The 18536-nt window shown below is 33.1% G+C and overlaps 1 protein-coding gene across 5 annotated transcripts in view; it reads left to right on the top strand.

Annotated features, from left to right (window-relative positions):
• The window catches only part of STXBP4 (syntaxin binding protein 4), a 221834-nt gene that overhangs the window by 64053 nt on the left and 139245 nt on the right, over positions 1-18536 (top strand). For all 5 annotated transcript variants that reach the window (XM_051994255.1, XM_051994257.1, XM_051994258.1 and 2 more), the window contains 3 exons: positions 3259-3353; positions 11449-11545; positions 13119-13231. In XM_051994255.1, the coding sequence (XP_051850215.1) occupies positions 3259-3353; positions 11449-11545; positions 13119-13231 (305 nt within the window). The remainder of the gene's footprint in view (positions 1-3258; positions 3354-11448; positions 11546-13118; positions 13232-18536) is intronic.

The raw sequence follows: 18536 nt of genomic DNA, 5'->3' as shown, positions 1-18536 counted from the left end.
CAAAATTAAAGTATAGAATAGATTATGTATAGGACTCTGCAGTTGATACAAGTTTTAGAGTATACTATTCATTTTGTATACTCCTTGACAATATATGCATGACAAGATAATGGAACATGGTGTTTAATTGATGAGACAAACTCTGCAGGTCAACTAAACAGCCATCTGGATGGCATCACAGTGTACCCAAGTATAAGGTGCTTCCTAAAAAAACATTGGTTTTTGTTATTTTTCTGTTTAGGCTTCTGTGGTGAGTCCAGTTTTATGACCAATGCTTTTGAGTATTGACCTTGGGTCTACACAAAAAGAATATTTAAATGAGCATCCCAATAGAACTCAAAGGTCTAGTTGTTGATTTGTTTGATTAGTCAGTCAAGTAGTTCCTTTTATCAGTTTCACAAATATGGGAACCAGTAGTTTTAATTTAATAATAGCAATCGACTCATGAAGTTAACATGCATTTATTAAGTGCCTACTAGATGCCAGGCAGTGTATTTATAGCCCTGAGGACATAAAGAACATCCTTATTCTCAAGAAGCCAACATTCTCCATAAAATGCAAACAACTATGTACAAAGCAAGATATATATGAAATCCATGGGAAATAATCTCAGAGGGAAGAACTAAAAGAAGACTGGGCAAAGTTTCTGTCTGAAGGTGGAAGGAAACCAGGGATTCCAGGAAGCAGAGATAAAAAGAATTCCAGATATGGAAGACAGTCAGTGAAAATGCCCAAAAGGCAGAATTGAGGGGGAACCAAGTCATTTATTACACCAGATGTCTAACAGGTGTCAGTAGAAATGTTTATAAACTAATTGTTCAGTTGGCATTGGATGAAGACTATTAGCTCTACTTAGGGAGAGTAGACATGCGGGAAGGGATTCTCCTCGGCTATCCATATAGCCTCAGATACTAACATGCCTGCTCCAAGGACCCATTCTTGTTCTCCCCCACTCCTCTATTCTGCCTGCAGCTTCTTCCCTCTGGACTTTTGAACTGTTGTATTTATAGGTATATAAATTTTGTCTTATTTCCTTTTGGAGCTTACCATTGTACACAATGGCTGGCAACCTTAATAATTAATCTGTGGCTTATGCTTGCCAACTTACCTCCCTCTTTTGGAGGTAACTAGAAACTTTCAGTCTTACACCTATATCTGCTGCTGTTATTGCTCCCTCATCTTTTCCTTTGGATTTTTCCTTACCTGAGTATTGTCTATGAAGTATGCTTCCTTTCAGTAGCAGGAATTCCTTGTTTGTTTGTCCTGTCTACATCTGGAGATCCTGCTCTGGTCTTCCTTCTTATGGAAAGCTTCCACAACTCCTTCGGTAGATTTACCATATAATCTCTTTATTTTGTAATCATAAGGATTTTGGATATCAAAAATCATCTCAGTAATTAGCTAGGCAATGATGGTAAAAGTGTTTGTAATTGGGCTTTTCTGTCTAAGTAGCTATATCATATCTCTCCAGATGGGCTATAAACCTATGTCACCAAGATGAATTCTTCCCAGAACATGAGTCTTCATTAATTTTAGAGAATTCTTCCATAATTGTTGTATTACTCTATAATGAGATGTGAAACTGGATAGGTTTATCAGGAAATAGGTATTATGAAATCCTAATAAATACATCTTTTCCAGTTCTCTCTTTTAGGAATATTGATATTGGTTTTTGATTTTGAAATTTTAGACTTTCCTTGGATTTTTTTTTTTTTTTTTAGTTTTTGTCAGAAATCCTTGGTCTCAGCTCTATTCATTTGTATCCCTTTGCAGAGATAGAAAATCTTACCAGTACTTAACACTCTGGAAACAATTTCTAGTCTAAAGATCTCCAGGTGCATTCTTTTTGAAGGCCAAACAAATTTCTGAAGGCAGAGAGGCCTGATCACCTTTGAAAGTAGACATCTCTGAAATTGATTAAGGTTGTGATCAGACTAAGAACCCCTTTAATTTATTTTTAAAAAGCATCACCTGAGATCACCCTTGATCAAGTTGAAAGGAGAATCTATAAAGAAAGCAGCTAAAAATGTTTTTAGGAAAATAATTCTTTAGAGTGAATGAAAAAAGTTATTATTCTGTTTAATGAATCAAAAATTATTTATTAAATTTTGATTGAATCTTGATTATGAAATTTTCTCTTTTTATTTATTCTTTAACCCTAAAAATTATGGTTTAAAAATTCCTTTGGTAGAGAGATTTTCAAAGTAAGATGGATCTCTCCCTTTGGATTCTCTCTTTCTCTGTAAGTAGAATTATACTTAATAATTTAATTGAAACATTTTTCCATGGCAAAGTACTGAATTTTTTCCCACAATATCCTTTATCTCCTCTAATTTATTCTCTAATCTATTTGTAGTTTCTTTATTAGGATCACCTACAACTTTAACCACCTGCTTCCATTTTACTCTTTGATAGGCCTTTAAAGTTTGCTTCTACTTAAGTTTCTTAGCCACATATCTCTTTTTGTGAGCTATACATGTTCTTTATAAATTACAACATTCACTTTTGATTATTTTATGGTGATTACTATTACATTGTTGTACTCATTATTTTCCTTATTCTCCTTATTTCACTTTGCATCAATTCATATATATTTACATGCATCTCTCAATCATCACATTCATCATTTCTTACAAGAATTCTTATAATATACTAACTATGTACCACAATTATTTAGTCATTCCTTAATAAATAGTTATCAGCTTTTATTTCCAGTTCTTCCCTAACACAAAAAGAGATAGTGAAAATATTTTTGTACAAATTGAAACTTTCTTGTTATCAGTTACCTCCTTGGAATATAGGCCTACTGGTGGAATTTCAGAGTCAAAAAGTATGGATATTTTAGTTATTTTATTTGAATAATAGCAACTTTCTTTCCAAAACTTCTGTCAGGCATTTATCTAAAGAAGTTTCTTCTCCAAGATGGCTTCTGCAAAATAAAGCCAGTTTATTTTTCTCATCCAAATTAGTAGATTTAATGTTGTTGGAGTTTTTTAAAATAATTTTTGAATATATTTTGAGAAAGTATAACTTCCAAATGCTATTTTTTCCTTTAAAATACCATTTAGTGCGTAAGTGAAAATATTTTATTTTATATATTTTAAATTTGTAAGAAAATGCTTATTATTTAAACACAAGTTAATTCTGCCAACTGATTAATCTAAATTATTTTTGAGGAGCAGGATCCCAGAATGCATTTTATCAAAAGAAGATATTCAGTTAAATTTCCAATTAACATGCATCCTTTTGTTTCCTTAGATATCACCCCCAACTGGCCTAATGAGACTGGACTACAAGGAGAGAATATTTTCTTAGATCCCTTAGTTCGCCTTAAGATTGAGAAACTAGAGATGGTAAATATTTTTGAGTTCTTTTTTTATTTCAAAATAAAGAATGTTATTTCCTTAAAAGTTTATTTATTTGTGAAAACTAAGTGCTAGTTTATTATATCATCATCATTATTGTGTGCGATAATGCTTTTCTGTAATGATTTACAATTTACAATCGATTTTCATATTTTTTTACTTTTTCACTTCATATTTAAACAGCCTTATAAGAGTAATAGGGCATATAGCACATCCATTTTAATAGTAGACTTTATTGATAAATGGTCAAAAGATATGAACAGACAATTCTCAGACGAAGAAATTGAAACTGTTTCTAGCCATATGAAAAGGTGCTCCAAGTCATTATTAATCAGAGAAATGCAAATTAAGACAACTCTGAGATATCACTACACACCTCTCAGACTGGCTAGAATGACAGGGAAAGATAATGTGGAATGTTGGAGAGGATGTGGGAAAACGGGGACATTAATACATTGTTGGTGGAATTGTGAATACATCCAGCCATTCTGGAGAACAATTTAGAACTATGCTCAAAAAGTTATCAAAATGTGCATTGCGTTTGATCCAGCAATGTTACTATTGGGCTTATATCCCAAAGAGATCTTAAAGAAGGGAAAGGGATCTGTATGTGCACGAATGTTTGTGGCAGCCTTTTTTGTATTGAGTGGCTAGAAACTGGAAACTGAGTAGATGCCCATCAATTAGAGAATGGCTGAATAAATTGTGGTATATGAATATTATGAAATATTATTGTTTGGTAAGAAATGACCAGCAGGATGATTTCAGAAAGGTCTGGAGAGACTTACACGAATTGATGCTGAGTGAAACGAGCAGAGCCAGGAGATCATTATATACTTCAACAACAATACTATATGATAATCAATTCTGATGGACCTGGCCATCCTCAGCAATGACATGAACCAAATCAGTTCCAATGGAGCAGTAATGAACTGAATCAGCTACACCCAGAGAAAGAACTCTGGGAGATGACTAAGAACCATTACATTGAATTCCCAATCCCTATATTTTTGCCTGCCTGCATTTTGGATTTCCTTCACAGGCTAATTGTACAATATTTCAGGGTCCGATTCTTTTTGTACAGCAAAGTAATGGTTTGATCATGTATACTTATTGTGTATTTAATTTATACTTTAATATATTTAACATCTACTGGTCATCCTGCCATCTAGAGGAGGGAGTAGAGGGAAGGAGGGGAAAAATTGGAACAAAAGGTTTGTCAATTGTCAATGCTGTAAAATTACCCATGTATATTACTTGTAAATAAAAAGCTATTTAAAAAAAAATAGTAGGCTTTAGCCTTGAGGTCATTGAAGTCACTGTTACATTCAAATTTGAATATATTAGTTCACAGGAGATCATTGTGCAAAGTAACAGCAGTATTGTAATGATGGTCAATTGTGAAAGACTTAGCTACTCTCATCAATACAGTGTTTCAAGACAATACTCAGTATGAAAAATGCTATTCACTTTCAGAGAGAGAACTAATGAACCCAGAGAGCAGATGGACATATTTTTACTCTCTCTCTCACTTTTCCTTTCTGTCCCTGCCTCTGTCTCTCTCTTTCTCTTTTCAACATGACTAATATGGAAATGTTTTGCATGATATTTCTATGTATAATTGATATCATATTGCTTGCCTTTTCGATGAATCAGAGATAGGAAAGAGGAAAAGAATTTCAAACTCAGTTTTTTAAAAAAAGAATGTTAAAGAAAAATGCAAGTCCAGGGGCATTGGAAATAGATGTGGAGCAGAGTGAAGAGGGTGAGATATAGCCAGAAACACAGACTCCAGGGATTTATAAAAGGCGAGGGTGAGTCTTAAAAACAAAAAATAATTTATTTTTAAAGAAAATTTTGATGAATCTGTGAGAAAATAAAAGAATGTGCCACTTCACTTGGAGAAGGGATTGTGTAAGTAGAGAACCAATATAGGAGTCAGGAAAACCTGAATTCAAGTACTGCCTCTAATACACACTTACCCAAGTCATTTAACTTGGGACTAAATGTTGATCTGCAGTCTCCATACCATGAGTTACCAATAAAATCAGGATTCTTGATTCCTCAATTCCCCCCCCCCCCAAAATCAACTCTCCTTTAAGAATTAAGTCAATTCTATTTAAGTCAGTAAATGAAATAATGATGGAAGGAGGAGGTAAGGAAGCTGCTTCTTATATAGGAAAATATATCAGTTCTGCGTATATAGGTAATATCCAATAAATCTTTGATAATTGATTGCTATATGTGAATCATAAATATTCTTTGTATTTATTCAATGGTTTGGTTGACTTTGGTCTCTGCAAACCAAAGTTAGCTAAAATTTATGACAAAGAGAAACAAATCCTGGTATGAAAAATTAATAGAGAAAAGTAACATTAAAAGAAACTTTTTTAAAAAGGGAAGCTAAATTTTAAAGAGGAAAAATAGTCGTATGATCACTAAGTCTGAGGGAATTGTGAAGCATGGAATAAGATAAAAAAGACACAAAGTCATCCTGAGAAAGAGAAACCTACTGAGAAAATTTATAAGAGAAGAAATTTGAGATCACAAGAAAAACGAAAGACAGGAAAAAACCCTTAGAACTGTTAAGTGGGGAAGTAAGCTTCTGATAGAGAACAGACAAGGAAAATACCCTGTTCATTGTTGTCTTTAATAAAATGGACAGTGTCAGAAGCATCCACTTGCTGCCTTTCCCAACTCTTAGAGGCAGATGTTTTCTTTTTTATTTAGTCCAAGAGAGAAGACACATGCATAATTGGGATAGAATATTCATAGTGCTCATTTCTGTCTTCATACTTAGGTCATCATACCTAGTATGCCCTTCTCGCCTTTTTCTATACCTATCCAAATCCTTCCTGTCTTTTTCTTCAGGATCTATTTGTTCTGACCCCTTATGTACTTAGCCTGCTCAACTTATTACTAGACTATATATTGTTTTTAATTGTTCTCTATTGCATAATGAAGCTTATCTTGCTAATTGGATTTAAAACTTCACTAAGTTTTATTCTACATATGGAACTAAGATTTCAGGAATATGTGAAATCTCACCCAATGCAGGTCAGCACATTCTCTGCAATTTATAGTTTTAGATTGGCCCAGACCACATGAGCAATCTGGTGCCTAGAGTCATCCAACTTATGAGTGTCTGAGAAAATACTTGAATTGAACACCGATCTTCCTGGCTATACAATTGAGTTCCCTCTTTGCTGTGTCAAACTGCTTCTGTCCATTATAGATAAACTAGCATAGCAACATAAAAATCTCTAAATTTCCAAGATGTGTAACATAAAAATATAGGTCCTATTTGGTTGTCTGTCAGACAAACAATTCATGATTTAAAAAAAAATTTAGGTAAATAAATTTTAATCTAAATAAGCCAAAGTGGTAATAAATAAAAATAAATGGACATATAAGTAATGCTTTCCAAATCTTAGACAGTTGAGGGATATGAATCAGCCATAAAGAAATATTTCTTTGCTTTATTCAACAAATTGGTTGATTTTTATCATTTAATATACCTGCTTTCCATTTATGTAACCTACTCTGTCCTATGCCAATCACTCTCTCCCTTTTAAGATGCCATTATGGTATAAATTCCAAGTTCTGGCTTATTATACATATTATTAATCAACAAAACATAATTGTGGATTTAGAAAAGTATCACTGATATTTCTAAAAATTAAGAATCTTAGATTTTAAAAGTGATAATTTAATGCAATGTTTCTTTTAAGACGAAAAACTAATCCTGATTCTGGTTTTTGGTAACATGGTCCAGCTAATGTTGTCATGATACAAAATTTCTATATCAACTCTAACATCTGTCTCATTTGAAAGTTTCTGAGTATGTGACTCAGTTTTAAAATGAAGGCTCTTGCCCCTTACTTCCATCTGATTGATTTTCATAAAAATATTATTTTATATCTAAATTAGATTAAACTTAAGTAAAAATATATACACACACATTTATATATGTAGGCATGCATACATACATGTATTTTATTTATAATTATAGAATATGAATTCTATATTCCACCATTTATTTTAAACATATTCCTTCTTTATAAAAAAAAATTTTTGGTGAGAAGATGAAGTGGAGGATATTCCTTTTTTTAAAAATTGTTTTAGTGAAAAGATAAAGTAGAATTTCTGCTAAAATAGAAAGGAATCTGACAGTGTTAGATGGTTGTTTTTCTGTACCATGCATTTCTCCCTACTAGGTTTTTTTTACTTTGTGAATGCTAAAAGAGTATGTCACCTAACAAAATGCTTTCCTAAAATTTAATTTTTCTTCTCCGTGGAAATTCCTAGAGCAGACAATGTAATGATATCAGTCAATAAGTATTTTTAAAGCACTTAGTACATACTAGCTACTGTGCTAAGCACTGGTATCAACATCTTTTGACTTTTGATGAGGGCTTTTTTACTTCATTTGTTACCTGGTATATAAATCAGATTTTATTATCCACTCTGCAAATACTTTGCAGATAAGCCTCATAAATTATCTGCTCTTCATTTTGTTGTAGAGGCAACATAAAAATCTCTAAATTTCCAAGATATGTAACAGATAAAAGTATATATCCTATTTGATTGTCTGTCAGACAAACAATTCATGATTTAAAAAAAATTTTTTTAGGTAAATAAATTTTAATCTAAATAAGCCAGTGGTAATAAATTCTTGCAAGGAAAAAAGTTGTTGGCTAGCTGTGTGGCTGCTAAGTAATTTGGCTAGTCAGTACAAGAACTTGAATGACGTAAATGTATAGAACAAGCCATATAGGCTTAGAAAGTTTTAAGAATCTTGCCAGTAGTTCCTTGGTTATATTGACTTCATCACACTAAATACACTGGAATGTTAAATAACTTATACATAAGGTACGCATGTGTACGCATATCAAGCACCCACTATCTGCCAGGCATTGTGTTCATTGCTTGATAGGCAAAGACAAAAACAAAAGCCCCTGCCTGGAAGCACGTTACATTATAGTGAATGGGTTGATAAGCTACAGAACTGTATTGTTCTTATTTTTTAAAAAAGAAATTTATATGATTATTATATGTTTAAATGGAATAGCAAGTTGCACATAATAGATTTGCAACTTCACGTGTAATCTTTTTTTATTATACTATATTGTGGAAATGCTTGTTTTTCCCCATCAATTAAAAATAAAATAATAAAAATTTAATTAACTGCTTCTTTTTAGTAATTCTAATGTTTATTCTTTTTAATTGATATTAAAAACCTGATTAGGGAAAGTAGCCTTTTACTTTAGGGTATAGCTCATTTACATTGCTACATAAATGACTTTATCTGATTAGCTAGCTGTTTAGTCCTGTTAATGACAATAATTCTGTAAACATTTATTAAGAGCTTTGTGTACAAGCATTAGATACAAAGTATGTAAAGACCAATAAATAAATAAATGAATCTAGCATTCTACAGGGGGCTGGAAGAAATATATAAAGATAAGTACATATAAGTTAAGTTAAAGGAAGGGAAAGGGAAAGCATTAACATCTAAAGGAAGGACTAGAAGGAAAGATCAGGGAAGTCTTTATAGGAGGTATAGAAAGACCTGAGTTCAGATCTTGCCACTTAATACTTCCTAACTGTGTGACCCTGGGCAATTGCCCCAATTGCCTCAGCAAAAAAAAAAGAAAAAGAAAGAAAGAAAAAAAGGTCTTTCTGCCCCACATATCTATCTATTAGACAAACAATTACAAAAAAATAAGTTTGTGATGAAATACTGTACAAACACTAAAAATGTGGCCAAAATATGATTTAACATGATGAACAATATGAGAAACAGTTGTGGGAACTCATATTCTAGTTGCTAATGGTCTTACTAACATGTTAAATGAAATGGCCTCACATTAAAGAATTAAACATGGATTCCAAATATTGGCTCTGATTCTCCAGAGTTTTCTCTCACTGAGTTGATCTTGAAGGAGGACTAAGCTTCTAAGAGGAATTGATTGGAGAAGGAGATACATTCTTTTACAAATATACTTTGAATGTCTTTTACAGATACACAAAGGTAGCAAATGGAATGTCTAATTTAGAGATAGCTACAGATCCAATTAGTCTAGAACAGTGATCCTCAAAGTGTAGTCCAAAGAATTGTTGGGGTCTCTGAAACCCTTTCAGAGGTTCTACAAATTCAATTTTTAAAAAATTTCTAATATAGTAAATAGCTATTAATAAAACTTATGTGAACAAACATTCTTTGAACAGATCTTCGATAGTTTTTTTTAACAACATGAAGATACTGAGAACAAAGGTTTGAGAACCACTGGTCTAGAACATAAAATGTAAATGAAAGAATTATGAGAAACTTAAATAGAAGGGTAAATTAGAGCCAAGTTCAGTGCCAGTAGACATTTTTATTGTCTATGGATGTATGGATATGTATGGATACAGATATGATACATATGGATATATGTATGTGGATGTAAAGGAGAGCTTACAAGGGCAGCTAGATGGTACAGTGGACAGAAACCTGGCCTCGAAGTCAGAAGGATCCGAGTTCAAATATGGCCTCTGATATTTAATACTTGCATTAATCTTGGAATTGTCATTGATCTTTCTCTTTCATCTATATAATTGTAATAGCTTCTTTATTGGTATTCCTATGTTCAGTCTGGTAACAATAGTAATAGGAAAGTTTGGAGGAAGGGCAGATTTAGGGGGGAAAATTATGAACTCTGTTTTGAACACATTCAGTATAAGCTGATATACCATCCAAACAGAGGGGAATTAGTGAAAAGGGATTAATGTTCTTTAGGGATGAATGTGATATTATGGAGTGCAACCAGGCTGTATATTGTCACCTTATTTAACCTATTCAGAGTACATCATGCAAAAGTGATAAAAGGCATCCACAATTTCAGATATACAGACAATACCATTCTGGAAAGTGAAGAGGAATAAAAATAACTCTTGATTAAGGGTAGAAAAGGACAGTCTCCAAAGTGACATGAAGCTTAATATCAAAAAAACTAAGGTCATTGCAAATGTTCCTATCACTTCTGGGTGGGTAGAGGGAGAAGAAATGAAAGCAATGTCAGATTTTTTATTCTTGGGCTCAAAGGTCACTGCAGATAGCAAATGCAGCCATGAAATTAAGGTATTTGCTCCTTGGGAAGGAATGCAATGGCAAATCTGGACAGGGTACTAAAAAGGAGAGACTAACCATGCCGATAAAGGTCTATATAGCCAAAGTATGGTTTTCCCACTAGCAATGTATAGCTACAAGAGTTAAGACTGTAAATAATTCTGAGTGCCACACAATCTACCCTTTTGAATTGTGGTGCTGGACATGGCTTTTGAAAGTCACTTAGATAACAAGGAGATCATATTATGCCATCCTTAAAAAAAATAATTCAGATTATTCACTGAAAGGTCAAATACTGAAGCTGAAGCTTATATACTTTGGCTGCATGATGAGAAGATGGGACTTACTGGAAAATACTTTGATATTGGAAAAGATTTAACACAGAAGGAAAAGAGAATGACAGGATGAGATGGATGGTGCCATGGAAGCATCAAACTTGAGCTTGGACAGATATAGAGAGATAGGAGAAAAGAAAGGCCTGATATGTGTCATGAAGAGTCAGTGATAACAATACAGCTGAACAACAATAATCTTGTATTTTGTACAATACGGTGTTTCTTGTATTGAGTCATGCAGAGTAACTTAATCAACATTCTGGGATAGTCTTGTAGAAACTGGTGTTTCTGTTTTCTTAACTTGTTTTGGGAACCTTTTCTTGCTGCCCTTCATCTATCTGCATATAAAATAAAGGAGTCATTTTTCCTGGGGGCAGGTGTTGTGCCTAAAATTTTGCTTTGCCAGAAAGTGCAGGTTTATAAAAAAAAATTGTTTGGAAACTTGGAAAGTAAATATTTGATGGACCATTAATCCACAAGGGGCAGGTCAAGTTGATTCATCCATCTGCCTTATTCATCACTCTGGTCATGGCACTTCCCATTGATTGCTGTATTGGCTAATAAAACGAAGCTGTAATGGATAGGGTTTCATTTCTTGGCGGTCAAGATGTGAAAATTCTCTTTTTTTTTTTTCTAGGCCCTAAATTATCTTGGTATTCAGCCCACTGAGGAGGAGCACAAAGCCCTGAGGCAACAAGTGCAAATAGACTCCAAGGGAACTGTGTCTTTTGGAGGTAATCTCTGGCTTATAGCTCTGAATCACAATATAGAAACAAGTCTAGGACCATTTTCATTGAAATATCTTGCCCTTCCTCCATTTAGAGTTACAGTTATCTCTGTCTCCTCAATCAATAATATAACAATACAACTTTAGCTTAATTGTAAGGCAGGTATCATTTTTAGGACCAAGAAGCTGATATAATTGGCCATAAAGTATACCATGTCTTATTTTTCTCATTCAGTCCAAAAAGTGAAAAATATTTATCAAATATTTTCATATTTTGCTAGAAGCACCATGACATGTTAGTTAGAGTGTAGAACTTGGGACTGAAAAGATTTGGGTTCAAATGTTACTTCTAGCACTTGCTGTGAATTTCACTGAAAGTCACTTAACCTTTAAGTGCTTCATGCATCCTAAATCTTCCAATTAAAGAACAGATGGGTTATAATCTATGGAAGTTGGCACATTAGAAGCTAGTTACCTCTCTCCTTCCTTGGGTGATGAAATCATGGATTTTGATACACACACATCTATATCTTTTTGATACTTATAAGGAAATGAAAAGAATATAAATATATACATGTATCTGTGTAATGTGTATATATACATATTATATATGTGTGTGTATATATTATGTACATTATATAATATATAATATAATGTGTATATATACATATATTTACCCAAACACTATATATTTAGTACACATATATGCATATATACAAGGGATAGGTAGAACATATATAATATACATGTGTACTAAATATATAGTGTTTGGGTAAATATATGTATATACATGTATTTGAAGTTTTATATAGATTTACATGTACATGTGTATAAAGATATATATGTATATACATACACACACATATTTGTAAGTGGAAAAAGTTCCCAAGAGACCTTTTCTTCATTTTTGCACAGAGATCTAATACTTATTAATTCATTAACAAATATGTTATTAATCATTGACAATTTATAAGACACAATACTAAGTCATGAAAAGGCTATAAAGACATGGTCCCTATTTTTACGTATCTCAGCTGCTGGGAGCCCAATGTTCCAACCAGTAGCCTCATAAATCACATCACTCTACTTGATTTCAGAAAGAGCTCCTTTATAATAGAGTTTACAGATTTAAATGTATCAATTTGGGTTTTGTTTCTATGTGTGAATTCATATGAAAGCAACATTACATATCACATTGTTCAATGTTTCTGATTTCTTTGTAATTTTTTTACACATTTAAAATAATTATATTTCATGTATGTGTTGAGAGTTCACTTGTTTGTAGATTGTGTGCCAAAGAAGTAATAGAATTTGAAAATATTTATATTAAGTAACTTTTGACTTTGACTAAAATAAATTGAGTCTAGAAGCTAAATTCATGTTTTAAGTTATTAATTTGGTTTTATTTGTTCTGCTAATTTTTGAATGAAGATTATGTTTAGTTTGTCTTTTCAGTGCCTTTCTTAAATTCTAATATTAAAAGACCTAATTAAAATATAATACCATTTAATATTAATGTTAAAGTTAGGGAGAAGTATATTAAATTCAGCTTTGTTAACAGTAGGTCTGTACCATTTTAGATTTTGTCCAGGTTTCCAGAGAACTATTTCGTTTACAGCTGAATGAAGTAGCCATTGGGCAAAAATCCAAAATGCTTAGTGCCCGTGAGATTTCCCATTTATTAGAATCACAGGTAGAGTATATATTCTATATAACTTTCTAATCTGTGGCTAATTAATTAAGTTATTATCATTATGAATGTTGTTATTACATTAAAAATTTTAATGCAATTAAGACAATGAAAAATTATTCAGTATCTGATTTCTTTCTGATTCTTTAAGTTTATACATTTTAAATACAATTTATTTCATGGTTGTAGTGAAAGCTGTTTTGAGGGAGGGTATCAGAAGTAGGAAAACTTGAGAATATTGGTATTATGCTATTGAAACTCTATAGCTCTTAATAATTATAATCATAACTTCATTGAGAACATTGTCATTGTACTATTGAAACTATAGTCTTAGTAATGATCATCACCATCATAGCTAATAATTATATAGAACTTAAAGTTAGTATGTACATTATAAATATTATTTCATTTGATCTTCAGGCTGGGTAATAGGAATTATTATCATCATTATTTTGCAGATGAGGAAACTGAGGCAGGCAGAGATTAAGTGACCTGTTAAGGATCAGTAATCTAAGGCCATATTTAAATTCAAGTCTCTTTAACTTCAAGGTCCTGCTCTCTTTTCCCTGTACCACCTAGGTGCCTCCTTTATATCTGACTCCTGTGTGAAAGGAAAGGGGTTAGGAGATGCTAATTTGAAATGGAAAATCCTTGGTGAATTGATAATCAGCCACCATGAAATAAAATGGGTTTTGACCTATGATAATAATAGCATCAATGATCTAATTTTCAAAATGCACTATTTGAAATTGGATTGTAATCTTTGACAAATCGTTTATTTTAATACAGTGAATTACATGGATTGCAGCTATGACTAGAGAATTGCTTTAATGCATACAGTGGGTGGATGTCTTAAAAGGACATCAAGGGGTAGCTACACGGCACAGTGGATAGAGCACTAGCCCTGAAATCAGGAGGACCTGAGTTAAAATCTGGTCTCAGATATTTAACATGTCCTAGCTATATGATCCTGGACAAGTCACTTAATCCAATTGCTTCAGAAAAAAAAAAGGGGGGGGGGGCGGGGAGGGGGCATCAAGTCCTTTCCATATCAGGATACCTCATCACTACTCAAATTTTCCTGTCATTAAGTTGACAGGAGTCAAGCTTCAGGAACCTAGTTTTTATCCTTTTAGACTTTTTTCATGCCTTCAAATTCAGATATTCAACAACAACAACAAATTCTAAGTATCAAAAAGCCTTTTTTACCACTGACTAACACATGTAGCTACCATGGTACCCAGTTTTTTTTTTTTTTTTTTTTTTGAGGATAGACAAAGGTGCTTGAGGTACTGGCCAAATGCCAGATGAATGGGACGCCCACTAGAGTTTGATCTGTAAATATAGCGTTTTCTTTGTGATTTCACAATACCAATGATATTGCAACGAAAGAACATAGGACTCGCATCTTATCCTTATGGTTTTAGGTCAGACAAGGATATGTTCAGTTTCCTGTACTTTGATAGCAAAAATGAAGTGCTAATGGTAATTATTCAAAATTTTTTTATATGCAAGTGATTTCCTGCTTCTGATAAAAATAATGCACAAGAATTGTTAGATTGTTTTATCAAGATCTTGCTTCATCTTAGCCTGACAACCATCACCAAAGACGGAGGATGTTCTCCAATTGTTCTTCCAGAATAATTATTCATAGCACCTCTTCCTGTTAATGAATCACCTCACGAAAATGGCAAATATCCTACCCTAGCCTTTTTGTTCTGAGGTGCTGCTCTGTTTCTTACCTGTGCACTAACAATCCAGGAAGGTTGACAGTATTTTGAAAAGAGCATTGGAAAAGAGCTATATCACTCCTTGCTGTAGTTTAATAAGCAAAAAAGGAAAGATAATCCAAAAGCTTATTTATTCATTAAGCAAATATTGACTAAATATATAGCATGTCAGGCACTGTGCTGCGTGCCAAGATGGATAAAGATGGATAAGCTCTGGTCCTGCCCTCACATAGCTGATATCTGAGATAAACTTTAAAGGATTTAATATAGTTCTGTTGGATTTCACCAGAAAGACTTAGGAAGGAAATGTGGTAGAGAAGAATTAGCAAAAATTTACAATTAGAAGGTTATATAAGAGATGATGATAGTTCAGTTTAGTTGAGAGGATAGGGTAGATTGTAGGCAATAGAAAAGATAAGTCTATTCAAATGTTTTGGAGAATGTTGGGGTAAAGGGTCAATGTACTTTCATTATAGTCCCCACGAAAAGGTATGTTGCCCAAATCACTTAATTTATTATGTGCCTCATTTTTTCTGAAAAATTTAGAGATTGGGCCATGATTTATAAGTCTCCTTCCAATTGTAAAATGCTAAATTTTTAATCCTGCTCCCTCTTACCCATTTCCCATGGTTTATGATTTTATCCAGCAGGCATGGAATTTTAAGCATGAGAGTATAAGAGAGCATTGCTATAGGAGATTTGTTTGGTTGTCAATGTGATGTCCTAGACTTGGAGAGGGGAAAATTTAGAGGAAGAGGGCCAACTTAGCAAGCAATTTCAGGGGTCCAAATTAGAATTGACAAGAGCCTGAATTAGAGTGCTTGCACTGAAAAGAGGAAGAGATGAATGGATTTGAGACATACTGCCAACAAGGAATTGAAATTTCTTGGAGCAGAGCCAAGATGGTAGAGGTAGCAAACCGGCTGAACTTCCCCAACATTCTCCTCCAAACAACTTTCAAATAACATGTCAAATCAAATTCTAGAGTGGCATAGACAGCCAGAGGTCAAGGTATGGCATTTTCCCAACTCAGGACAACTTAGAAGATCAGCAGGAAAGGTCTGTGACATCCCAAAGTTGCTGTTGGGAGTTCTTACCCCAGATTTGGTAAAAAGGTCAGAAAACTTTTCAAAAAGGAACCACAGGGGACCTTTTGCTGGCACTGGGTTCAGGACCTGATACAGTTCCGCAACTTCATTGCCCATATACAGTTTTGGATTACAATTTTAGGGCAGAGAAGAGCACTTGTGGTCAGTCTCAAGGAGTAAGGGCCCTGGTCACAGTTCTAAGCCAGGCTAATACTTATTCCCAGGATCCTTCCTGGCTAAGGACCAGAGCATAAACAAGTGACTCCTCCTCTACCAATTTACTACTACCTTTGAAGCACTGAAAATTTACAGAAACCCAGATCTAACTCTTAAAACAGCTGCATGAAAAAAAAAAATGGAACAATACCTCCCCATCCCCTAGGAAGCAGAACCCAAGTTTAACATGAAGTTTAGAGAAATAGGCTAAAAAAGTGAACAATCAGAAAAGAAACTAAACTTAAGGAACTACTATCATAGCAGGGAAGATGAAGACACAGATTCAAAAGACAATGTGAAAAGAGTGTATAAGCAAAATCTCAAAAATGCAAATTGGATAAAGCCCAACAAGAATTCTAGAACTAAAAGAAGATAAGAGTGGTAGAGGAAAAAATGGGAGAAGAAATGAAAGTTATGGAAGAAAATTATAAAAAGAGAATTAAGTTTTGGCAAAAAAAAAAAAGAAAGAAAGAAAGAAAATGAAGAAAACTCTAAAAAACAAAATTGGTGAAAGAAGCACAAAAAAAAAAAAAAATCACTGAAGAAAAGAACTCTTTAAAAACCTAATTAGGCCAAATGGAAACAAGAACAAAAATTTGCTGAAGAGATAACTTAACAAAAGATTGGATATAAAGAACAGGAAATAGTCAGGAATGTTGCCTGAGTCTCTGATTGACTAAGAAAAGTGGTAATACCATTAAGAGGAATTCATAGTCCAGATGAAAAACAGAATGGAAGTTGTAAATAATAGTAATTCATATTTATATAGTACTTTAAGGTTTACAAAGTGATACACAGCATTGTGTATAAGTAGTGCAAATATCATTGTCATTTTAGAGATGAGGAAATTGGAACCCATAGTAATTGATACATACAATTTATATAGCTAAGCTATTAAATGGCAGAATCATGATCCAGAAAGATCTCAACAAGCTAAATATGGGGACTAATCTTATAAGATGAAGTGTAATAGGGATTAAATAAAAATAAAGACTCTAGTTCAGAAAAAAAATTTTTTTTTCACATGTAAGATGGGGAAGACAAAGTTAGTTTTCTGAAAAAATACCCTGAAGTTTTGAAGGATTCCAGCTCAACATGAATTGATAGTTATGATTTGGCAATCACTAAAGTCAAGTCATAAAGGATTTATTATATGCTTAATATTTCTGGGTCCAAGTTTCCTTAACTAGTTTATGAGATTTAAATTAGATTTATAGTAATAGTTATAATTAATAATTGATTATTTTATTTTATTTATAGATATATGTTATTTAGTAATAGACATATAAGTTTTATGGACCCAAAGCTGACCCAGCTTTGAAATTCCGCGATGCTATAATTTGATTCATAGATAAAGATACCTTCCTTCTTACTACAATATATTCTTTTGATTTACCACATTTGGGCATTTCTATCTTCCATATCGCAAAGCTACCTTTTTTATGTTCTCGTGGCTTCCTTTTTTTTTTTTTTTTTTTTTTTGCTTGTCATTAACAGATCCAGGAGTTAGTTTTTTTTTTTTCTTTTTAAGTCCATGTTTGCTCTTTTTAAGAGATTGGGGTATCCAGACCTGATTTCACTTAGTACAGGGAGCCCCCAATGTGGAAACGCCTTCCACTCATAAAGATTAGCTACTATCCTTTAATTCATTGTTTTAGCAATTTGCCCAGCTCATTGAGAGGTTATCAGAGCACCCCAAATCCTTCCCCAATTCCATTATGTTTCCATTAAAGGCTAAACTGCACAGAACATTCCAAGTTGTGCTGTGATCATATCGTGTTCTGGGTTTTGTTCTCTCTGTTTTTCTTTATGATGACCAACATTTTCTCAATCTTGAGAGCAGCGGTACCTTATGCTAAGGCCTTCAGGGAATGGTTTGGACAGCAAGCTATAGATTTTTTCATTCCATTTCTGGGTTATAAGCTCTATCTTGGTATATGGTTGAACCTTTCAGGGAAATTGTGTTGCTTCTTGCCAAATTAAAATGTTAGCATTAGCTTAACGCTGAGTAATATGGATGTTTTATAGTGAAATAAAAGCAGTTGGAAGCACTAAAAAATTAAAATTAAATTTAAGTTAATGATATTCCCCAGATTACTTCTGTATCCTGTGTTAATTAACCAAGTGATTTAAAAAAAAATAAACTTGTGGAATTCTTAATAAAACATAATACTGGTATGCAGAAGCACCACTTTGACAACAGGTAGACAAATGTTTCATATTAACCTGTAATCATGAGTACTCAACATGTTATTTTCCTTTTCCAAATCAATG

This window comes from Antechinus flavipes, chromosome 4 (genome assembly GCF_016432865.1).
Source record: "Antechinus flavipes isolate AdamAnt ecotype Samford, QLD, Australia chromosome 4, AdamAnt_v2, whole genome shotgun sequence".
Classification (NCBI taxonomy): domain Eukaryota; kingdom Metazoa; phylum Chordata; class Mammalia; order Dasyuromorphia; family Dasyuridae; genus Antechinus; species Antechinus flavipes.
The sequence above is the reverse complement of the archived record's forward strand: the minus strand, read 5'-3'. Positions and strand labels throughout refer to the sequence as shown.